Source organism: Bubalus kerabau, chromosome 3 (assembly GCF_029407905.1).
Source record: "Bubalus kerabau isolate K-KA32 ecotype Philippines breed swamp buffalo chromosome 3, PCC_UOA_SB_1v2, whole genome shotgun sequence".
NCBI lineage: Eukaryota > Metazoa > Chordata > Mammalia > Artiodactyla > Bovidae > Bubalus > Bubalus kerabau.
In genome coordinates, this window is record NC_073626.1 from 144,680,256 (window position 1) to 144,705,411 (window position 25,156).

General features: G+C 41.5%; 1 protein-coding gene across 1 annotated transcript in view; it reads left to right on the forward strand.

The window, feature by feature from the left end:
* KIAA2012 (KIAA2012 ortholog) overlaps positions 1 to 25,156 on the forward strand; it is a 128,760-nt gene that overhangs the window by 94,028 nt on the left and 9,576 nt on the right. Inside the window, exons 15-16 of the mRNA XM_055573114.1 lie at positions 17,051 to 17,141; positions 19,702 to 19,867. Of these exons, the coding sequence (XP_055429089.1) occupies positions 17,051 to 17,141; positions 19,702 to 19,867 (257 nt within the window). The remainder of the gene's footprint in view (positions 1 to 17,050; positions 17,142 to 19,701; positions 19,868 to 25,156) is intronic.

Genomic DNA, 25,156 nt, shown 5'->3' on the forward strand with positions numbered 1-25,156 from the left:
TACTTGGGAAACTCCTACCAGAATTTTTTTTCTTCTACTGTTTAGCTGTCTAGTGGTGTTGATTAGAAGGCAGGATAAATGTAATTTTAAGACATATATAGTATTTATTTTATATTAATATACATATATAATAAAGTGGTCATGTATGGATGTGAGAGTTGGACTGTGAAGAAAGCTGAGTGCCGAAGAATTGATGCTTTTGAACTGTGGTGTTGGAGAAGACTCTTGAGAGTCCCTTGGACTGCAAGGAGATCCAACCAGTCCATTCTGAAGGAGATCAGCCCTGGGATTTCTTTGGAAGGAATGATGCTAAAGCTGAAACTCCAGTACTTTGGCCACCTGATGCGAAGAGTTGACTCATTGGAAAAGACTCTGATGCTGGGAGGGATTGGGGGCAAGAGGAGAAGGGGACGACAGAGGATGAGATGGCTGGATGGCATCACTGACTCGATGGACGTGAGTCTGAGTGAACTCCGGGAGTTGGTGATGGACAGGGAGGCCTGGCGTGCTGCAATTCATGGGGTCGCAAAGAGTCAGACATGACTGAGCAACTGATCTGATCTGATAATAATTATTATAATATAAAATATTGTATATATCCTATGTGTATAGAATACACATATATATATCCAAGCAATAAATCAATAAATCTAAAAAAGTATTAGACTTTCATGAAGAAATTATAAATTTTATTAAATTAACTAAAAATAGGCCTGAATAAATATAACATTCTATATAATGCTACATATAATATTCATAGATTTGAAAGTGACAGTTCTCCCTAAATGTATCTATTAATTCAATGAAACTCCATTTTTAAAAATCCCCAATAGGGTTTTTGGTGGAAGTTGATTCCAAAATTCATAAAGAAGGGCCAAAAATAGCCAATACAATTTTGAAGAAAAGCAAAGAGAAAGAGTTTGCCCAGTCAAATATCAAAAATTACTTTAAGGTTGATGATGTTGACTTTGGGAGAGACAGAGTAAAGAATCTAGAAATAAATGCACCCATATATAGAAGTGATATGTGGAAAAGTATTATAAAACAGTGGGGAAAGCACAAACTATTATTCACTATATAATTTTGAGATAACTGATTATCCAATTTTTAATCCTTACTTCACAAAGTATCAAATATATTCAGGATCTAAATGTGAAAAGCAAAATTCTTAAGCCTTTAGAAGAAAATATACAAGAATATCTTTATGAATTCAAGAAGGGAAAATTTTCTTACACATGATTCAAAATACAAACCAAAAAGAAAATTACTGACAAACCCAATTATATTAGAATTAAAGTTTTTGACATGTTATAGTTAAAAAAAACAAATATAGAAGACAGTATCTTTAGTGCATTTAGCCAACAAAGTATTAGTACCCCAAATGCACCAAAAACTGCTACTAATATAGAATGAAAAAGACAATGAACCCAAATGAAAAATGGGTTGTGGTTTTTTAGTTTATTGTTTTTTTAAGGGGGGGGGGGACCTAAATAAATAACCATTTATTTATTAGTCAAACTTGCTAATCAGGAAAATTCAAATTAAAACAAAGAGATATCATTTCATATAAATCAGATGAGCAAAAAAATTTTAAGTCTCTAAACACTCATTATTAATAAAGGTATGGAGTTTTAGAAACTCAGAGCAATTTGGAAATACCCAATAATACCCAATAAATTGAATGGATGGACAGAGGATGAGATGGTTGGATGGCATCACCAACTCGATGGACATGAGTTTGAGCAAGCTCCAGAAGTTGGGTGATGCACAGGGAAGCCTGGTGTGCTTCAGTCCATGGGGTCACAAAGAGTCAGACACAACTGAGCGACTGAACTGAATTGAATAAATTGAAGATGCATGTACTCTGCAACCTAACAAGTCCATTCCTAGATATACCTTAGAGAAACTCACATATAAACAGTTACTCAAGAAGGTACCTTGCAGCATTGTTTGTAATCACACACACACACACACACACACACACACACACACACACAAAACCTGGAAATAAAACAGCCATCAACAGCAAAATGGATAAATTGTGGTAGGTTTATACAACAGAATGGGCTTCTTTGTGGCTCAGACAGTAAAGAATCTGCCTGCAATGCAAGAGACTGAGCTTCTATCCCTGGGTCAGAAAGATCCCCTGGAAAAGGGAATGGCAACCCACACCAGTATTCTTGCCTGGAAAATTCCATGGACAGAGGAGCCTGGGGTCACAGAGTTGGACACAACTGAGCAAGTAACACCATACAATGGAATGGGGCTTCCAAGGTGACGCTAATGATAAAGAACCCACCTACCAATGCAGGAGACATAAGAGACACTGGTTCAATCCCCTGGGTTGGAAAAATCCCCTGGAGAAGAACATGGCAACCACTCCAGTAATCTTGCCTGGAGAATCCCACGGACAGAGGAGCCTGGTGGGCTAGAGTCCACAAGGTCACACAGAATCAGACACAACTGAAGTGACTTAGCATGCACGTATACAATGGAATAAGGTATAGCAGCTTAAAATTAATGAATGAAAACTGTGTGCATTAACAGGGATTAATCTCAAAAACATGGACTTCTCAGGTAGCTCAGAAGTAAAGAATCCACCTGCCAAGCAGAAGACACGGCTTCAATCACTGGGTTGGGAAGATCCCCTGGAGGAGGGCACAGCAACCCACTCCAGTATTCTTGCCTGGGAAATCCCATGGACAGAGGAGCCTGGCAGGCTACAGTCCATGGGGTCATAAAACAGTAGAACATGACTGAGTGACTAAACAACAATAACAATCTCAAAGACAAAATGATAAGCAAAATAAAGCATGTTGCATAAGTGATACAATACTATTGATACAAAGTTTTAGTATGTAAAATAACATCATCTGTTGTTTACAGGTGCATTTATATGTGGTAAAGATATAAAAATAAACATAAGGACTGTGTCCATCAGTCCCCAGGTCTCACTTGCAGTCAATACACCAGTACTATCCAGTGTAGCTCTGCTGCTGCTGCTACTAAGTCACTTCAATCATGTCCGACTCTGTACGACCCCATAGACGGCAGCCCACCAGGCTCCCCTGTCCCTGGGATTCTCCAGGCAAAAACACTGGAGAGGGTCCAGTGTAGCTCTCAGTTCAGTTCAGTTCAATTGCTCAGTCATGTACAATTCTTTGCGACACCATGAATTGCAGCACGCCAGGCCTCCCTGTCCATCACCAACTCCCGGAGTTCACTCAGACTCACGTCCATCAAGTCAGTGATGCCATCCAGCCGTCTCATCCTCTGTCGTCCCCTTCTCCTTCTGCCCCCAATCCCTCCCAGCATCAGGGTCTTTTCCAATGAGTCAACTCTTCACATGAGGTGGCCAAAGTACTGGAGTTTCAGCTTCAGCATCAGTCCTTCCAATGAACACCCAGGACTGATCTCCTATAGGATGGATTGGTTGGATCTCCTTGCAGCCCAAGGAACTCTCAAGAGTCTTCTTCAACACCACAGTTCAAAAGCATCAATTCTTCAGCACTCAGCTTTCTTCACAGTCCAACTCTCACATCCATACATGATCACTGGAAAAACCATAGCCTTGACTAGACGGACCTTTCTTGGCAAAGTAATGTCTCTGCTTTTTAATATACTATCTAGGTTGGTCATGGAGAAGGCAATGGCACCCCACTCCAGTACTCTTGCCTGGAAAATCCCATGGGCGGAGGACTGCCTGGTAGGCTGCAGTCCATGGGGTCGCTAAGAGTCGGACACAACTGAGCGACTTCACTTTCACTTTTCACTTGCATGCATTGGAGAAGGAAATGGCAACTCACTCCAGTGTTCTTGCCTGGAGAATCCCAGGGATGGAGGAGCCTGGTGGGTTGCCATTGTCTACGGGGTCGCACAGAGTCGGACACGACTGAAGCAACTTAGCAGCAGCAGCAGCAGGTTGGTCATAACTTTCCTTCCAAGGAGTGTCTTTTAATTTCATGGCTGCGATCACCATCTGCAGTGATTTTGGAGCCTCAAAAAATAAAGTCTGACATTGTTTCCACTGTTTCCCCATCTATTTCCCATGAAGTGATGGGACCAGATGCCATGATCTTCGTTTTCTGAATGTTGAGCTTTAAGCCAACTTTTTCACTCTCCTCTTTCACTTTCATCAAGAGGCTTTTGAGTTCCTCTTCACTTTCTGCCATAAGGGTGGTGTCATCTGCATATCTGAGGTGATTGATATTTCTCCCGGCAATCTTGATTCCAGCTTGTGCTTCTTCCAGCCCAGCGTTTCTCATCATGTACTCTGCATAGAAGTTAAATAAGCAGGGTGACAAATATACAAAATATACAGCCTTGACGTACTGCTTTTCCTATTTGGAACCAGTCTGTTGTTTCATGTCCAGTTCTAACTGTTGCTTCCTGACCTGCATATAGGTTTCTCAAGAGACAAGTCATGTGGTCCGGTATTCCCATCTCTTCAAGAATTTTCCACAGTTTATTGTGATCCACACAGTCAAAGGCTTTGGCATAGTCAGTAAAGCAGAAATAGATGTTTTTCTGGAACTCCTTTGCTTTTTCCATGATCCAGCTGATGTTGACAATTTGATCTCTCGTTCCTCTGCCTTTTCTAAAACCAGCTTGAACAACTGGAAGTTCACAGTTCACATATTGCTGAGGCCTGGCTTGGAGAATTTTGAGCATTACTTTACTAGCGTGTGAGATGAGTACAATTCCGCGGTAGTTTGAGCATTCTTTGGCATTGCCTTTCTTTGGGATTGGAATGAAAACTGACCTTTTCCAGTCTTGGGGCCACTGCTGAGTTTTCCAAATGTGCTGGCATATTGAGTGCAGCACTTTCACAGCATCATCTTTCAGGATTTGAAAGAGCTCCACTGGAATTCCATCACCTCCACTAGCTTTGTTTATAGTGATGCTTTCTAAGGCCCACTTGACTTCACATTCCAGGATGTCTGGCTCTAGGTGAGTAATCACATCATTGTGATTATCTGGGTTGTGAAGATCTTTTTTGTACAGTTCTTCTGTGTATTCTTGCCACCTCTTCTTAATATCTTCTGCTTCTGTTAGGTCCATATCATTTCTGTCCTTTATCGAGCCCATCTTTGCATGAAATGTTCCCTTGCTATCTCTAATTTTCTTGAAGAGATCTCTAGTCTTTCCAATTCTGTTGTTTTCCTCTATTTCTTTGCATTGATAGCTGAGGAAGGCTTTCTTATCTCTCCTTGCTATTCTTTGGAACTCTGCATTCAGATGCTGATATCTTTCCTTTTCTCCTTTGCTTTTCACTTCTCTTTTTTTCACAGCTATTTGTAAGGCCTCCTCAGACAGCCATTTTGCTTTTTTGCATTTCTTTTCCTTGGGGATGGTCTTGATCCCTGTCTCCTGTACAAAGTCATGAACCTCCGTCCACAGTTCATCAGGCACTCTGTCTATCAGATCTAGTCCCTTAAATCTATTTCCCACTTCCACTGTGTAGTCATGAGGGATTTGATTTAGGTCATACCTGAATGGTCTAGTGGTTTTCCCTACTTTCTTCAATTTAAGTCTGAATTTGGCAATAAGGTGTTCATGATCTGAGCCACAGTCATCTCCTGGCCTTGTTTTTGCTGACTGTATAGAGCTTCTCCATCTTTGGCTGCAAAGAATATAATCAATCTGATTTCGGTGTTGACCATCTGGTGATGTCCATGTGTAGAGTCTTCTCTTGTGTTGTTGGCAGAGGGTGTTTGCAATGACCAGTGTGTTCTCTTGGCAAAACTCTATTAGCCTTTGCCCTGCTTCATTCCATACTCAAAGGCCAAATTTGCATGTTACTCCAGGTGTTTCTTGACTTCTTGCTTTTGCATTCCAGTCCCCAATGGTGACCCACTCCAGTACTCTTGCCTGGAAAATCCCACGGATGGAGGAGCCTGGTATGCTGCAGTCCATGGGGTTGCTGAGTCGGACACGACTGAGCGACTTCACTTTCACTTTTCACTTTCATGCACTGGAGAAGGAAATGGCAACCCACTCCAGTGTTCTTGCCTGGAGAATCCCAGGGATGGGGGAGCCTGGTGGGCTGCCATCTATGGGGTCACACAGAGTCAGACACAGCTGAAGCAACTTAGCAGCAGCAGCAACCCCTATACTGAAAAGGGCATCTCTTTTGGGTGTTAGTTCTAAAAGGCCTTGTAGGTCTTCATAAAACCGTTCAACGTCAGCTTCTTCAGCATTACTGGTTGGGGCATAGACTTGGATTACCGTGATATTGAATGGTTTGCCTTGGAAACAAACAGATATCATTCTGTCGTTTTTGAGATTGCATCCAAGTACTGCATTTCGGACTCTTTTGTTGACCATGATGGCTACTCCATTTCTTCTAAGGGATTCCTGCCCGCAGTAGTAGATATAATGGTCATCTGAGTTAAATTCACCCATTCCAGTCCATTTTAGTTCGCTGATTCCTAGAATGTCGACATTCACTCTTGCCATCTCTTGTTTGACCACTTTCAATTTGCCTCGATTCATGGACATAACATTTCAGGTTCCTATGCAATATTGCTCTTTACAGCATTGGACCTTGCTTCCATCACCAGTCACATCCACAACTGGGTATTGTTTTTGCTTTGGCTCCATCCCTTCATTCTTTCTGGAGTTATTTCTCCACTGATCTCCAGTAGCATATTGGGCACTTACCAACCTGGGGAGTTCCCCTTTCAGTATCCTATCATTTTGCCTTTTCATACTGTTCATGGGGTTCTCAAGGTAAGAATACTGAAGTGGTTTGCCATTCCCTTCTCCAGTGGACCACATTCTGTCAGACCTCTACACCATGACCCGTCCGTCTTGGGTGGCCCCACATGGCATGGCTTAATTTCATTGAGTTAGACAAGGCTGTGGTCCATGTGATCAGATTGACTAGTTTTCTGTGATTATGGTTTCAGTGTGCCTGCCCTCTGATGCCCTCTTGCAACGCATACCGTCTTACTTGGGTTTCTCTTACCTTGAGAGATACATGGGATATCTCTTCACGGCTGCTCCAGCAAAGCACAGCCGCTGCTCCTTACCTTGGACGAGTTGCCCCTCCTGACCTTGAACGTAGAGTAGCTCCTTTCAGCCCTCCTGCACCCGCACAGCCGCCGCTCCTTGGATGTGGGGTAGCTCTCTCGGCCGCCGCCCCTGATCTCAGATGTGGGGTAGCTCCTGTCGGCCACTCCTGCGCCATCACAGCCTGGTAACTCTACTGGTTGTTAAAATCTGAAAGTACTGTTAGTGTGTGCAATCAGTGTATCCAACTCTTTGCCACCCCATGCACTGGGGCCCGCCAGGCTCCTCTGTCCAAGGGATTCTCTAGGCAGGAATACTGGAGTGGGTTGCCATTTCCTCCTCCAGGGGATCTTCCCAATCCAGGGATCGAACCCACATCTCCTGTGACTTCTGCATTGGCAGGCACTCTTTATCACTGAGCCACCTAGGAGAGACCTGTGTAGGAGAGGAAAAACTTTTCTTCTACTCTCTTTGAGGCCCTAGCTGGGCCTGAAAATTAAAATGACAAAGACAGACTAGGAGAAAAGCACACAAATTTATTTGATATAAGCTTTATGTCACATGGGAGGTTTTATAAACAAATAAGGACCCAAAGAAGTGGTTAAGCCTGAGCATTTTTTTAAGTAGGTTTGATGAAGAGTGGAGAGTTGTGGGAAAATGTGATAGGAGAAAGGGATAAGTACAAAGGGTAATCAAGTTGAGGAAGGAGAGCAAGGCTTGTTTGTCTGCTTTCCTCTCAGAGTCCCTCTGTCTTCAGAAATAAGGGTGCTCCCTTCCTCCAGGTATTGAGTAGGCCAAAAAGTTCTTTTGAGTTTTTCCATAACATCTTACAGAAAAACCCAAACAAACTTTTTGGCCAACCCAATAGAACCTACTTCTTACATGAGTAGCAGGTCTGATAATTTGCACTCCCCTTTCTCAGATTCCTTCCACTTAAAGTAGTCAATATGCCAAGGTGCAGTGTTTAGGGGGTAGCATATTCTGAACTCAGTCAGTTGATAAATACCAAAGTTAAGGGCTTCCATGGTGGTTCAGTGGTAAAGAATCTGCCTATATTGCAAGAGATGGGAGTTCAATCCCTGGGTCGGGAAGACCCCCTGGAGAAGGAAATGGCAACCGACTCCAGTATTCCTGCCAGGATAATCTCACGGACAGAGGAGCCTGGCGGGCTATATGGGGTCACAAAGAGTTGGACATGACTTAGTGACTCCCCTCTGGGGAGAGAGTGAGGGGAATAGGATTTTATGTGATACAATAAAGTCTTAGATGATATCTGAATTGTTTTATCTCTTCAGAAAAAATGTGCATCGAATATGGCAAAATGTTAAGATTTCACAAAGGTAGGTGGTAAGTACATGGGTAATCATTATACAGTAGTTTTTCTATGCTCTGCTGTTTTAGCTTTTTTAAAAACAGTTAAAAGACATGGGCATACCAGACCACCTGACCTGCCTCTTGAGAAACCTATATGCAGGTCAGGAAGCAACAGTTAGAACTGGACATGAAACAACAGACTGGTTCCAAATAGGAAAAGGAGTTCATTAAGGCTGTATATTTTGTATATTTGTCACCCCACTTATCTAACTTATATGCAGAGTACATGATGAGAAACGCTGGGCTGGAAGAAGCACAAGCTGGAATCAAGATTGCCGGGAGAAATATCAATCACCTCAGATATGCAGATGACACCACCCTTATGGCAGAAAGTGAAGAGGAACTCAAAAGCCTCTTGATGAAAGTGAAAGAGGAGAGTGAAAAAGTTGGCTTAAAGCTCAACATTCAGAAAACGAAGATATCATGGCATCTGGTCCCATCACTTCATGGGAAATAGATGGGGAAACAGTGGAAACAGTGTCAGGCTTTATTTTGGGGGGCTCCAAAATCACTGCAGATGGTAATTGCAGCCATGAAATTAAAAGATGCTTATTCCTTGGAAGGAAAGTTATGACCAACCTAGATAGCATATTCAAAAGCAGAGACATTACTTTGCCAACAAAGGTCTGTCTAGTCAAGGCTATGGTTTTTCCTGTGGTCATGTATGGATGTGAGAGCTGGACTGTGAAGAAGGCTGAGTGCTGAAGAATTGATACTTTGGAACTGTGGTGTTGGAGAAAACTCTTGAGAGTTCCTTGGACTGCAAGGAGATCCAACTAGTCCATCCTAAAGGAGATCAGTCCTGGGATTTCTTTGGAAGGAATGATGCTAAAGCTGAAACTCCAGTACTTTGGCCACCTCATGCGAAGAGTTGACTCATTGGAAAAGACTCTGATGCTGGGAGGGATTGGGGGCAGGAGGAGAAGGGGACGACAGAGGATGAGATGGCTGGATGGCATCACTGACTCGATGGACGTGAGTCTGAGTGAACTCCGGGAGTTGGTGATGGACAGGGAGGCCTGGCATTCGGCAATTCATGGGGTCGCAAAGAGTCCGACACAACTGAGCGACTGAACTGAACTGAAAATTGTAGGCTATTAGTCAAATACTGACTTGGTTTATTCCAATATTTCCTAAATATAAGGTTGTTTTACTAGAGAAACAAAACAAGCACTCTTCTATGGTCCACATCCCAGCGACAGGATATCAATTCTAATCAAAACCGTGAAATCACACCAGTTGTAAACCCTCAGCTTTTGGTCAATACAAACGCGCCCTCTGCTGGTCATATAGTGCTTTGTCCCAAATTTCAAAACAGTGGTGAAGAGCTGTGAAATCCGTTCCATCAGACAGATTTTATTAAGCCGGCAAATTAGGGAAAGAAACCCTCACAGAATTCCTCTTAATCACAAAAATACTTAAATCAGTTCCCACTCTCTACTAATATTTACATGTTATCCAAGACAAAATAAATTCTGGGTACCAAGCCAATCAACCTTTCCAGTTTCCTCAGCAACCTCATACACTGACAATTTTGTCCACACTCCAAAGTCTGTAGTTGATGTATGAGACAGTAGATGCCATCCTTAACATTTGGGAATAGCAGAAAGGAACCCAAGTTCCTCTGCATGGCAGTGCAGACACCACCGAACACTGAAAAATGAGCAAATTATTACTAGTATTAAGGGAATAATGCTGGTGGGATAACAGGTACATTTTTTCTTTTCAAATCTTTTTTTGAAGTTACCAGTTCAGTTGCTCAGTTGTGTCTGACTCTTTGCAGCCCCATGGACTGCAGCACACCAAGCTTCCCTGTCCATCACCAACTAAAGCTTCAGTGATGCCATCTAACCATCTCATCATCTATTGTCCCCTTCTCCCCCTGCCTTCAATCTTTCCCAGCATCAGCATCTTTTCCAATGAGTCAGTTCTTCATATCAGGTAGCCAAACTATTGGAGTTTCAGCTTCAGCATCAGTCCTTCCAGTGAATATTCAGGACTGATTTCCTTTAGGATGGACTGGTTGGATCTCCTTGCAGTCCAAGGGACTCTCAAGAGTCTTCTCCAACACCACAGTTCAAAAGCATCAATTCTTCAGCGCTCAGCTTTCTTTATGGTCCAACTCTCACATCCATACATGATTACTGAAAAAACCATAGCTTTGACTACATGGACCTCTGTTGGCAAAGTAATAACGTCTCTGCTTTTTAATATGCTGTCTGTTGATCATAGCTTTTCTTCCAAGGAGCAAGCAACTTCTAATTTAATGGCTGCGATCATCATCTGCAGTGATTTTGGAGCCCAAAACAATAAAGTCTCTCACTGCTTCCATTGTTTCCCCATCTATTTGCCATGAAGTGATGGGACCGGATGCCAGGATCTTAGTTTTCTGAATGTTGAGTTTTAAACCAACTTTTCACTCTCCTCTTTCACTTTCATCAAGAGGCTCCTTGAAGTTATGATATCTTTAAATAAACAAAATTGAGGAAAAATCAATTAATTCATGCAAGAATCTACTGCTCAAAGAGAGAGGGTATTGAATATTAGAGTCTTCCTTTCAAAAAGTTTTTTTTTTAACTTTTTAAATTATTTAATTTTTCTTTTGTTTTACTTTGTGCTAGTATCCATCTTCCCGACTAAAATTTAAGCTTCCTGAGACCAGGGTGTGTATCCATCCTACTCACCACTATATTCCCAGCACCTAATGTAATGACCATCATGTCAGAGATCAGATCAGTTGCTCAGTCCTATCCGACTCTTTGCGACCCCATGAATCGCAGCACGCCAGGCCTCCCTGTCCATCACCAACTCCCGGAGTTCACTCAGACTCATGTCCATCGAGTCAGTGATGCCATCCAGCCATCTCATCCTCTGTCGTCCCCTTCTCCTCTTGCCCCCAATCCCTCCCAGCATCAGAGTCTTTTCCAATGAGTCAACTCTTCGCATGAGGTGGCCAAAGTACTGGAGTTTCAGCTTTAGCATCATTCCTTCCAAAGAAATCCCAGGACTGATCTCCTTTAGAATGGGCTGGTTGGATCTTCTTGTAGTCCAAGGGACTCTCAAGAGTCTTCTCCAACACCCCAGTTCAAAAGCGTCAATTCTTCAGTGCTCAGCCTTCTTCACAGTCCAGCTCTCACATCCATACATGACCACAGGAAAAACCATAGCCTTGACTAGACAGACCTTTGTTGACAAAGTAATGTCTCTGCTTTTGAATATGCTATCTAGGTTGGTCATAACTTTCCTTCCAAGGAGTAAGCATCTTTTAATTTCATGGCTACAATCACCATCTGCAGTGATTTTAGAGCCCAGAAAAATAAAGTCTGAGACTGTTTCCACTGTTTCCCCATCTATTTCCCATGAAGTGATGGGACCAGATGCCATGATCTTCATTTTCTGAATGTTGAGCTTTAAGCCAACTTTTTCACTCTCCACTTTCACTTTCATCAAGAGGCTTTTGAGTTCCTCTTCACTTTCTGCCATAAGGGTGGTGTCATCTGCATATCTGAGGTGATTGATATTTCTCCCGGCAATCTTGATTCCAGCTTGTGCTTCTTCCAGCCCAGCGTTTCTCATCATGTACTCTGCATAGAAGTTAAATAAACAGGGTGACAATATACAGCCTTGGCGTACTCCTTTTCCTATTTGGAACCAGTCTGTTGTTCCATGTCCAGTTCTAACTGTTGCTTCCTGACCTGCATACAAATTTCTCAAGAGGCAGGTCAGGTGGTCTGGTATTCCCATCTCTTTCAGAATTTCCCACAGTTTATTGTGATCCACACAGTCAAAGGCTTTGGCATAGTCAATAAAGCAGAAATAGATGTTCTTCTGGAACTCTCTTGCTTTTTCCATGATCCAGCGGATGTTGGCAATTTGATCTCTGGTTCCTCTGCCTTTTCTAAAACCAGCTTGAACATCTGCAAGTTCACGGTTCACATATTGCTGAGGCCTGGCTTGGAGAATTTTGAGCATGACTTTACTAGCGTGTGAGATGAGTGCAATTGTGTGGTAGTTTGAGCATTCTTTGGCATTGCCTTTCTTTGGGATTGGAATGAAAACTGACCTTTTCCAGTCCTGTGGCCACTGCTGTTTTCCAAATGTGCTGGCATATGGAGTGCAGCACTTTCACAGCATCATCTTTCAGGATTTGGAATAGCTCAACTGGAATTCCATCACCTCCACTAGCTTTGTTTGTAGTGATGCTTTCTAAGGCCCACTTGACTTCACATTCCAGGATGTCTGAGTCTAGGTCAGTGATCACACCATCGTGATTATCTGGGTCTTGAAGGTCTTTTTTGTACAGTTCTTCTGTGTATTCTTACCACCTCTTCTTAATATCTTCTGCTTCTTTTAGGTCCATACCATTTCTGTCCTTTATCGAGCCCATCTTTGCATGACGTGTTCCCTTGGTATCTCTGATTTTCTTGAAGTGATCTCTACTCTTTCCCATCCTGTTGTTTTCTTCTATTTCTTTGCATTGATTGCTGAGGAAGGCTTTCTTATCTTTCCTTGCTATTCTTTGGAACTCTGCATTCAGATGCTTATATCTTTCCTTTTCTCCTTTGCTTTTTGCTTCTCTTCTTTTCACAGCTATTTGTAAGGCCTCCTCAGACAGCCATTTTGCTTTTTTGCATTTCTTTTCCATGGGGATGGTCTTGATCCCTATCTCCTGTACAATGTCACGAACCTCATTCCATAGTTCATCAGGCACTCTATCTATCAGATCTAGGCCCTTAAATCTATTTCTCACTTCAACTGTATAATCATAAGGGATTTGATTTAGGTCATACCTGAATGGTCTAGTGGTTTTCCCTACTTTCTTCAATTTAAGTCTGAATTTGGCAATAAGGAGTTCATGATCTGAGCCACAGTAAGACAAACCCAAGTAAGACGGTAGGTGTTGCAAGAGGGCATCAGAGGGCAAACACACTGAAACCATACTCACAGAAAACTAGTCAGTCTAATCACACTAGGACCACAGCCTTGTCTAACTCAATGAAACTAAGCCATGCCCGTGGGGCAACCCAAGATGGGCGGGTCATGGTGGAGAGGTCTGACAGAATGTGGTCCACTGGAGAAGGGAATGGCAAACCACTTCAGTATTCTTGCCTTGAGAACCCCATGAACAGTATGAAAAGGCAAAATGATAGGATACTGAAAGAGGAACCCCCCAGGTCAGTAGGTGCCCAATATGCTACTGGAGATCAGTGGAGAAATAACTCCAGAAAGAATGAAGGGATGGAGCCAAAGCAAAAACAATACCCAGCTGTGGATGTGACTGGTGATAGAAGCAAGGTCCGATGTTATAAAGAGCAATATTGCATAGGAACCTGGAATGTCAGGTCCATGAATCAAGGCAGATTGGAAGTGGTCAAACAAGAGATGGCAACAGTGAATGTCGACATTCTAGGAATCAGCGACCTAAAATGGACTGGAATGGGTGAATTTAACTCAGATGACCATTATATCTACTACTGCGGGCAGGAATCCCTTAGAAGAAATGGAGTAGCCATCATGGTCAACAAAAGAGTCCGAAATGCAGTACTTGGATGCAATCTCAAAAACGACAGAATGATCTCTGTTCGTTTCCAAGGCAAACCATTCAATATCACAGTAATCCAAGTCTATGCCCCAACCAGTAACACTGAAGAAGCTGACGTTGAACGGTTCTATGAAGACCTACAAGACCTTTTAGAACTAACACACAAAAAAGATGTCCTTTTCATTATAGGGGACTGGAATGCAAAAGTAGGAAGTCAAGAAACACCTGGAGTAACAGGCAAACTTGGCCTTAGAATACAGAATGAAGCAGGGCAAAGACTAATAGAGTTTTGCCAAGAAAATGCACTGGTCATAACAAACACCCTCTTCCAACAACACAAGAGAAGACCATCATGTAGCAGGTATTTAATAAACATGGGATAAATGAAGGAATGAATGACGATTTCTTTGGCATGTAAATTGGTACAAATTTTCTGGGAAGCAATTCAGCAATAGACATTTTACTCTTAAGACTGTACATTCTTCAATCGTAATAGATGTGGACAAAGAATTAAGTCCTTTGGTAAACAGAAACATTCCTTATAAGCATAAGCTATATAAAGTACATTTTAGATATAAAAATTCAAAGCAACTTGAATTTTAATAGCTACATGTTTGGTTAAGTCAGTTAAGGTATCCATATGATGAAATGCCATGCTGGTATTAAAATCATTTTTAGAATATTTAATGATATGGGAGATTCTAATAACATCAAAGTTGATTTGAATTATATGTATTATTTCATTAACTTATTAAAATGAGTATATATTTACTATATATGCATGAAAGTATATACACCAAAATATTTGCTGTAGTTGTATGTAAGTACAACTACATACATAAAACCCTGATCATGAGTCAGGGTTTTTTGGGTTTTGGGGGTTTTGTTGTTGTAGTGGTGGGTTCTTTTTTTTTGGTTCTTGTTTTTAGCAGGTGCCAGCACTGTTTTAAACACTTTATTTGTATTAATATATCTTCAGTTCAGTTCAGTTCAGTCGCTCAGTCGTGTCCGACTCTTTGCGACCCCATGAACCACAGCATGCCAGGCCTCCCTATCCATCACCAACTCCCGGAGTTCACTCAGACTCACGTCCATCAAGTCAGTGATGCCATCCAGCCATCTCATCCTCTGTCATCCCCTTCTCCTCTTGCCCCAATCCCTCCCAGCATCAGAGTCTTTTCCAAGGAGTCAACTCTTCGCATGAGGTGGCCATATAACTTAACTTTGTTAAGCTTTTTAAACAGCCTTATAATAAATTATACCTATTTAAATTGTACAATTAGATAAATTATCTTTAAGTGTTAAATATTGCCATTTTTCTATTAAAAAAAAGATTTTAATGCAATCAACTTCACTTTTCCTTAGATTTTAATTATGTATAATTATTTAGTAGAATATAAAATTATTCAACCATCAGTTTTCTTCTATATAAACATTGAATATTGCTATGATTTGAAGGGGCAGCTTCTAGTTTTCTGGAGATATAATTGACATATAACACTGTAATTAGTTTAAGAGGTACCACACTATGATGTGATACATATTGCAAAATGGTTACCACAGTTAACATCAGTCAGCACAAGTAGTTACTTTTTTTTCTTGTGATGAGAACTCAAGATCTACTAGGTAAGTTCTGATACATATCTATACTCATGAAACTCACCACAGTCAAGAAAAAACATTTCGTCTTTTCCAAACGATTCTTCTTCCTCTGGTCTCTAACACCAGTCTCTCTCATTTCCAAACCAATCTGCTTTCTGTCACTATAGACTGGTTTTCACTTTCTAGAATTTACTAAATGGAAGTGTACCATACATACCATTCTTTGGTTGCTTTTACTCCACATAATTCTTTTGAGATTCATCCATATTGTTGAGTGTATCAATACTTCCTTTCTATTTGCTACTGAGCAGTCTTGCATTGTATGTGTATACTAGCATTTTATCCATTCACCTGTTGATGGGTATGTCGGTTGTTGCAAGTTTTTGACTATTGCAAATAAAGTTGCTATGACCACTTGTGTATAAGTACTTATGTGGACATATGCTTTCATCCTTTTTGAGTAAAATACCTAGAAGTATAATGGTTGGATGATATGGTGTATTTAATATTTAATTTTTCAAGAAACAGTCAAACTGTTTTCCTAAGTGGTTGTACCATTTTATATTCTAACCAACAGTGAATGAGCATTCCAATTCCTCTGGATCTTTGTTAATTCTCGGTATAGTCAGGCTTTTTAGTCATTCTAATAATTACGTGTTGATGGGGAAGGTTCTTATTTATACTTGTGTTTTCCTATTTTCTTCAATGAAATATATCTTTCATAATTAAAAATTGTTTAAAGTAACTAAAATAAAAAGTATCCTAGTCTAATATGAAGTCAGTCTGGAGACTCTTATTCTAAAAACTACCCAGTATGATCTTCAGAGAACCCAGCAATAGCTGTGTAGCCTGCATAAACCTTCCTCAAAATATAACAATTTTTTAATCAATTTTCTTTTCAAGGTTATAACCACGCTGGGGTTTTAAGAAAAAATTTAAACACACATAAACCCCTTTAACATATTATTTCCTTTTTCTGTTTTGTCTTCCAGCTCTTATTCATCTACACACATATTTTATAGAGCTTTAATACACAATTCTAGTTTACTATTTTTTACTTGTCATTATATCGTATTTTCCATACTACTGATTTATCTTTTCAACCATAATTTTAAATGTCAAAATAATGCATTGCAAATTTCCCATTGTTTGGCTGTTTCTAATTTTTTATTATTTATCATGTTGTAATTAACAACTTTGTACAAAAAGCTTGTTTCTTCTTTTAAATTTTTTCCTTATGATAATACCCAGGAGTGAGATTCCTGATCAAAGACAAGAACGTTTTTCTAGATCTTGATATGTACTGTCACATCGCTTTCCCAATGGGGCTTACTGATCTTAATATCACTTGCCATGTGTCAGCTCTAGTTTCTGCAGCATTTGCGAATTTCCTAGGTATAACATACCCTATTGTTCTAATTAGCATGCTGTTGACTGCTCACCAGGTAGATGTATTCTCGTGTCTGGGATCACAGCCTGCTGTCCTTTGCTGATTCAGGATGCTTTTTGTCTTTGCAGACCCAGTGCGGAGGAATATGACCCTTGACCCTCTTTGGGCTTCCCTGGCCGAGCACATGCAGACCCCTGAAGCAGATACTGTCCAAAAGGCGTAAGTATTCAAAGCCATCCTAACATGGACTTCTCAACTTTTGTTTTTCTTTGCTTTTATGAACTTCATTTCTGTTTTTTTCTAAGTGATGTGAAGGCTCTCAGCTAACCAACCACAGGCTCTGGCAACCAGAATCAAATTACTGGCTAAGAAACAAAGATTTGGGGGAAGGATTATATTGTGATGTGTTTCCTACTTTTAAACCTGTTCTTTGGCTGGGTGGGTGAGAAGCAAAGTTGAACTCTAAACCGTGTGGAAGCCACTTTCTCCATTTTTCTACATCTGAGCTCTGCGGCCATGCCCAGAAAGTAGAGGTCAACTCAACCTTGGTTTCTCCTCTTAGCATTCACTCAGCCCTGGGTAAAATCAATAATACCATTAATACTAATAAATTGCTAACATGTATTAAGTGCTTCCTACATGCTGACTATGTGCTAACTATGAGCTCATCAGCCAGCAGCTCAGACAATCAGGCTCAGTCACTTGACCTAAGCCTTGTTTGGCAGTAGCAGCTGGAACGACAGCCTCTTGTGACCTCCCATGAGCCTCAGTGATTTGCGAATCTGCCCTCACCTGCCTTGTGGTATAACAATTCCCTCCTGGGTCAAAAAAAGGCTGGGTGTTCCCTAGGAATAAAGAAGGACGAGCACTTGGGTGGTGAGGCAGCTATCTGAAGAATTCCACTTTTTAACTTTTGTATTTCATCTTCTCCAAATGGATTTAAACTGCTTATAATAACGCACACCCCCCACCCCAGCCTATCCACCAAAAAAAAAAAAAACAAAACTAGATAATATAAAAATATATATATATTTTTTAATCTGGAGGAAAAGAAAAAAGAACATCAACAATCTCCAATAAGTGACTAAAGTTCAGACTTTCAAAAAAAAGAGAAAACTGAAAAATAGAAAACTTCAGACTTTCAGACTGAATGTGAAAGCAAAAAAAGCCAAAAAGGAGCAACTCAATCAGGTTTTGTGGTTCTCGTTTGCAGCATGCTCATTCCTCAGGGGAAATAAAGGTTTTCCTACCACTAAATTCTAAAGGATACTTCTATGGGTTTTTATAGAGTGACACTGAATGATTTAAAGACTCATTTATTTATAGGAAATTCCATTTACCTCATTCGACAAGTATTTCTCAAGTTTCTATAGTAAGGCTCTGTACTAGCCCAGCACAGTAAATATAATACTGATTTAGCTAAAAAATAAAATCTTCAGGACCAGGCCTGGCACAACAGTAGCGGCTGCAGCAGCCGTCACTGAATCCATGTGCTCTGTCCTGGTGACATTTTTACCTGGAGAACGTAAGTCAGCTGCCCTCCAGGCACATGGTCCGTGACAGCGGTTCTCCACAGGATCATACTCATACAGCAGTGAACTTTGGTGGCTGAATTTGATCAAGAATAGAATTCAGAGGGTGTAAAAAATGGATATATAGGTAGGTTCATGTTCTGATGACACTCTTTCTTAAAGGTCACTTTTTCTTCAACTAAGCCACGGATAAAAGAAACTTCAGCCTGAGAGAACCCCAAAAGTGAAGGCCAGACTTTCTAATCTCCTTTATTCAGGGATGTGTTGAGAGAAAGAGCGCTGACCACGTGTGTAAAATGCCCGCCACAGTGCAGTGCCTGGCAGAGCACAGTGGTTCAATCAGTGTTTGTTCATTTTCCCCTCTTTCTTGTTCACTAGAGGTTTTCTTTTTCTTTTTAATTGAAGTACGGTCATCATTTACGATCATGTTGAATGGTTTGCTTAGAAACGACCCAAGCTCATTCTGTCACTTTTGAGGTTGTACCCAAGTACTGCATTTTGAACTCTTTTGTTGTCTATGAAGGCTATTTCTTCTAAGGCATTTTTGCCCATAGTACTAGATATAATGGTCATCTGAGTTAAATTCACCCCTTCCCGTCCATTTTAGTTCACTGAGTCCTAAGATGTCGATGTTCAGTCTTACCATCTGCTGCTTGACCACGTCCAGTTTACCTTAATTCACAGACCTAACATTCCAGGCTTCTATGCAATATTGTCCTTTACAACACTAGACACATCCACAGCTTAGGATTGTTCCTGCTTTGGCCCGGCCGCTTCATTCTTTCTGGAGCTATTAGTAATTGCCCTCTGCTATCCCCCATAGCATATGGGAGGAGGTCTTATCTTGGTGTCATATCTTTTGCCTTTTCAAACTGTTCATGAAGTTCTCTAGGCAAGTATACTGGAGTGGGTTGCCATTTCCTCCTCCTGTGGACCACATTTTGTCAGAAGCTCCACCAAGACTGCTCTGTCTTTGGTGGCCCTGCATGGCATGGCTCATAGCTTCATTGAGTTATGCTGGCCCCTTCGCCACGACAAGGCTGTGATCCAGTTTCAGGTGAACAGCAAAGTGATTCAATTATACATAACCTTTTTTTTTCTGGTTCTTTTCCATTGTAGGCTATAACAAGGTATCGTCTAGAGTTCCCTGTGCTATACAGCAAATTCTCTTGTTTATGTTACATATAGTGGTGTGTACACCAGAGTTTTTCTTTAGTTTGGTCCTGCTGTTTTACTTTTTTCCAAAGGGGCAAAGATTATAATGTACACCATCGGCACAGAGGACTTTCAGGACATGGGCCTGACTCACCAGAAGGGCTGGATCCTACAGACACATCTTTTCTTCCAAGAGGAAAAGAAGGGAAGACTGAGCCAAGGCTGTTCAACCAGAAGACATCAAACAACATCAGTAACGTGAGTGTAAACACCTAGGTAGGCGCTTGGTCCAAAACCCCACCTGGAAGGTGCTCCCATCAAGGTTGCCATGTCCAGTTGTAGAGACTGCTTACTAGACAAGGGCACCTGCAAAGGGGGGCAGTGAGAGCTCAAATCCACTCTGTGGTTCACTCACTATGCCCTGCATCCCAGTAATGGGTTGCATCTTTCTGAAGCATGGGGTACCCTTTTGTAATTTCTACAAAGGTACTACAAGGAAGCTTAGTTTTCCTACACTTTCATATCACTTCTAACATCAAATGTGTGAAGGCTTTTCCCACATCAACCAATTCTTCAGCTCTCTGGAGACCAACCAGGTGACCTACAATTCTACTCTGACGCTAACTACCAGGAATTAGCACCGACCCCACAGGTTAAGGGCTCAGTCCCACATGCCTGTTCCACTTCAGCCACCAAGTCCCAGGTTGTCACCTGTACTTCTGATCAAAAAGCTATAAATAGGGGGTTCCTACAACCCATCCTCAGTTTCAGTAATTTGCTAGAATAGCTCAGGAAACATTTACTTACTACTACTGATTTATTACAAAAGATATTTTAAAGGATACAGTTAAGTCCCCTACATACAAATGAGTTCAAGAGCATGTTCATAAGTTCAATTTGTTCATTAAGTCCAACAAAGTTAGCCTAGGTACCCAGCTAACACAGTCAGCTATATAGTACTATACTGCAATAGGTTTGTAATACTTTTCACACAAATAAAGTAAAGTGAAGTCGCTCAGTCGTGTCTGATTCTTTGTAACCCCATGGACTGTAGCCTACCAGGCTGCTCAGTCCATGGAATTTTCCAGGCAAGAGTACTGGAGTGGGTTGCCATTTCCTTCTCCAGGAGATCTCCCCAACCCAGGGATCAAACCCAGATCTCCTGCACTGCAGGCAGATGCTTTACCATCTGAGCCACCAGGGAAGCCCTTTCACACAAATAATACATAACAAATACAGAAACAAAACATTTTTAATCTTCCCTAAAATTGGCCGGCAGTGCTGGAGACCTGAGTTCAATCCCTGGGTCAGGAAGATCCCCTGGAGAAGGGAATGACAACCCACTCCAGTATTCTTCCCTGGAGAATCCCAAGGACAGAGAGGAGCCTGGCGGGCTACAGTCCCTGGTGTCCTAAAGAGTCAGACGCAACTGAGCGACTAACACTTGAAAAGTAGAGTAGAACAGTGCTGGCATACAAGGGCTGGCATTGGGTGAACATCCTGGTCTTGAAGTAAAGATACTGTACTACTCTATCAAATTGTAAAGTACACAAAAGCACAACCACTTGTAGAGGACGCATGCATGTGACAGTGTACACCAGACACATGAACTAACTTATGTGATTGGACATGCAAAGACATGTCCACATCTTTGGAAGTTCACAACTTGAAGGTTCATATGCAGGGGACTCACTGTCCATGTGAACAGCGAGGAAGAGACACACAGGGCAAGGCCCTGACGGGTCCCAAGCACAGGTGCTCCTGTCGCCTTGGAGTTTGGGATGTGCCACCCTCCTACCACACCGATGTGTTCACCAGCCCTGGAGCAGTCCGAACACGTTTGGTTAGAGCTTCTATGGGGGCTCTGTTACACAAGCAGAATTGATTAAGTCACTGGCCAACGGTGATTAATGCAACTTCTAGCCCTTCTCCCCTCCTCTAAGGTAGTGGGAGGGGCAGGGGGCTGAAAAGGCCAACGTTCTGATCACGTGATTGGTCCTCCTGGTAACCAGTGCCCCTTTTTAGGGGCTTTCCAAAATAATGGTATTAACATAATCTCAGGTGCTGTTGAAAGGGGCTTGTTAATGAATAACAAAAGACAATCCTTTCATGTTTATGCTCCAGAAGTTACAGGCATGTCTCTCATTTTATTGTGCTTCACTTTATTGGCTTCACAGATAATGTGATTTTACATATTGAAAGTTCAAGCAAGTCTATCAGCCCCATTTTTTCGAACAGCATTTGCTCATTTCATGTCTCTGTGTCACATTTTGATAATTCGCAAAACATTTCAAGCTTTTTCATTATTATTGTATTTGTTTTGGTGATGTGATCAGTTCAGTTCAGTCGTGTCCAACTCTTTGCGACCCCATGGACTGCATGCAGCATGCCAGGCCTCCCTGTCCATCACCAACTCTTGGAGCTTGCTCATACTCATGTACATTGAGTCACTGATGCCATCCAACTATCTCACCCTCTGTCATCCCGTTCTCCTCCTGCCTTCAATCTTTCCCAGCATCATGGTCTTTTCCAATGAATCAGAAAGAATTGGAACTTCAGCTTCAGCATCAGTCCTTCCAATGATATTCAGGACTGATTTCCTTTAGGATGGATTGGTTGGATCTCCTTGCAGTCCAAGGGACTCGCAAGAGTCTTCTCTTAACACCACAGTTCAAAAGCATCAATACTTTGGCACTCAGCTTTCTTTATGGTCCAACTCTCACATCCATACAGGACTACTGGAAAAACCATAGCTTTGACTAAACAGACCTTTGTTGGCGAAGCAATATCTCTACTTTTCAATAGCTGTCTAGGTTGGTCATAGCTTTTCTTCCAAGGAGCAAGTGTCTTTTAATTTCATGGCTGCAGTCACCATCTGCAGTGATTCTGGAGCCCCAAAAAAATAAAGTTAGCCACTGTCTCCACTGTTTCCCCATCTATTTGCCATGAAGTGATGGGACTGGATGCCATGATCTCAGTTTTCTGAATGTTGAGTTTTAAGCCAAATTTTTCACTCTCCTCTTTCACTTTCATCAAGAAGCTCTTTAGTTCTTCATTTTCTGCCATAGGGTGGTATCATCTGTGTATCTGAGGTTACTGATATTGATACTGAAGTGTGATCAGTAAGTGATATTTGATGTTACCATTGTAATTGTTTTGGGGTATCGTGAACCATACCCATATGAGATGGTGAATTTAATCAATAAATGTGTGTTCTGACTGCTCCACCAACCAGCCGTTCCCTCTGTTCCTTTCCTCAAGCCTCTCCCCCACCCCCATTCCCCGAGACACGACAACATTGAAATCAGGCCAGTTGATAACCCTGCAGGAGCCTCTAAGTGTTCACGTAAAAGGAAACGTCTCCTGTGTCTCATAACAGCGAACAACAACTCATGTTTCTTAATTTACATCAAAAGCTAGAAATGGTTAATGAGGAAGCCACGTGGAAAGCTGAGAGGGGCCAAAAAGCTTGGCCTCTTGCACCAAATGGTTAGCCAAGTTGTGACTGCAAAGGAAAAGTTCTTGAAGGAAATTAAAAGTGCTACTCCAGTGAATACATGAATGGTAAGAAAAGAAAACGGGCTTATTGCTGATATGGAGAAGGTTTAAGTGGTCTGGATGGAAGATCAAACCAACCACAACATTCTCATAAGCCAAAGCCTAATCTAGAGCAAGGTCTTAACTTTCTTCAATTCTATGAAGGATCAGAGAGGTGAAGAAGCTGCAGAAGAAGAATTTGAAGTGAGCAAATGTTGGTTCATAAGGTTTAAGGCATGAAGGTGAAGCAGCAAGTTATCCAGAAGCTCTAGCTAAGATAATTAATGAAGGTGGCTACTCTAAACAATAGATCTTCAATATTGATGAACAGCCTTATGTTGAAAGAAGATGCCATCTTGGACTTTCAGAGCTGGAGACACGTCAATGCCTGGCATCAAAGCTTCAAAGGACAGGCTGACATCATGTTAGGGGCTAATGCAGCTTGTAACTTGAAGTTGAAGCCCGTGCTCATTTACCATTCCAAAAATCCTAGGGCCCTTAAGATTTATGCTAAATCTATTCTGCCTGTGTTCTGTATGTAGAACAACAAAGCCTGGATGACAGCTTATCTGTTAGCAACGTGTTCTACTGAGTATTTTAAGCCCACTGAGACCTACTGCTCAGAAAAAAGACCCCTTTCAAAATATTACTGCTCGTTGACAATCAGCTAGGCCAGCCAAGAGCTCTAATGGAGATGGACAAGATTAGGGTTGTTTTCATGCCTGCTAACACAACATTCTGCAGCCCACATATCAAGGAGTCATTTTGACTTTCAATTCCTATTTTTTAACAAATACACTTAAGACTATAGCTGCCACAGTTAGTGATTCCTTGGATGGATCTGGGTAAAGTCAATTGAGAACCTTCTGAAAAGTATTCACCATCCTAGATGCCATTAAGAACATTTGTGGGGAATTGCCTGGTTGTTCAGTGGCTAGGACTTAACACTTTTACTGCTGCAGCCCAGGTTCAATCCCTGGTAGGGGACCTAAGATCCCACATGCCTTGTGACATGGCAAAAAAAGAAAAAAAGAGATTACAATTTGTTGAAGGCTCAGATGATAGTTAACAGTTTTTTTGCAATATAGCATCTTCAAATTCAGGTATGTGCACTGTTTTTTTAGACATAATGCTACTGCACACTTTAATAGACTACATAAGTAAACATAATTTTCATATGCCCTGAGAAACAAAATATTCATGTGGTGTGCTTTATTTCCAGTATTCACACTGTTGGGGTGGTCTACAACCAAACCCACACTATCTCTGAGGTACGTTTGTGCAAGGGTTTTAGGAGCTCTGTGCCAGAGGCTAGGTTCAAAGACCAAACATATATTTCTTATTTTGTCACAATATTATAGGTACTAAGTGGGGTAGTCATGGCCTGACTGTGCCATCCCCTGTTAGAAAGAAACACTATACTGTCCCAATCCTTGGGGAAAGGTGAAAACTGACATAGCCATGGTCATATGCTTGAAGTTTCCCAAAAGCTAGCAAATGATGCAACAGTGAATACAGCTGGCTTTGATTTAAACTAGTTAATCATTAATTGTGGCAACAGCAATCTGTCAAAGGTGAAAACTGCTTCACTTTGATCCAGCTCTGTAGATGATGTTTAGCATCAAAAAAGGGGGCAGGACTTCCCTGGTGATCCAGTGGTTAAGAATCCTCCTGCCAATGCAGGGGACATGGGTTGGATCCCAGTCCAGGAAGATCCCCCAAGTCACAGGGCAACTAAGCCCGAGCACTGCAACTACTGAAGCCTACACTCTGAAGCCCAGCTCTGCAACCAGAGAAGCCACCCACGAGAAGCCCGCTCTCTGCAACTAGAGAAACACCTTTGCGGCAACAAAGACCCAGCACAGCCAAAAAGATATAACTAAATAAAATTAATTTTTTATAATTATTTAAAAAGGGGGGGCAGATCATCAAGCACGTTCTATTTCTCTTTTCTTCTATGAAATTATACCTGAAATTATATCAAAGGCTGAATCTTAGGATTCTCCCCTC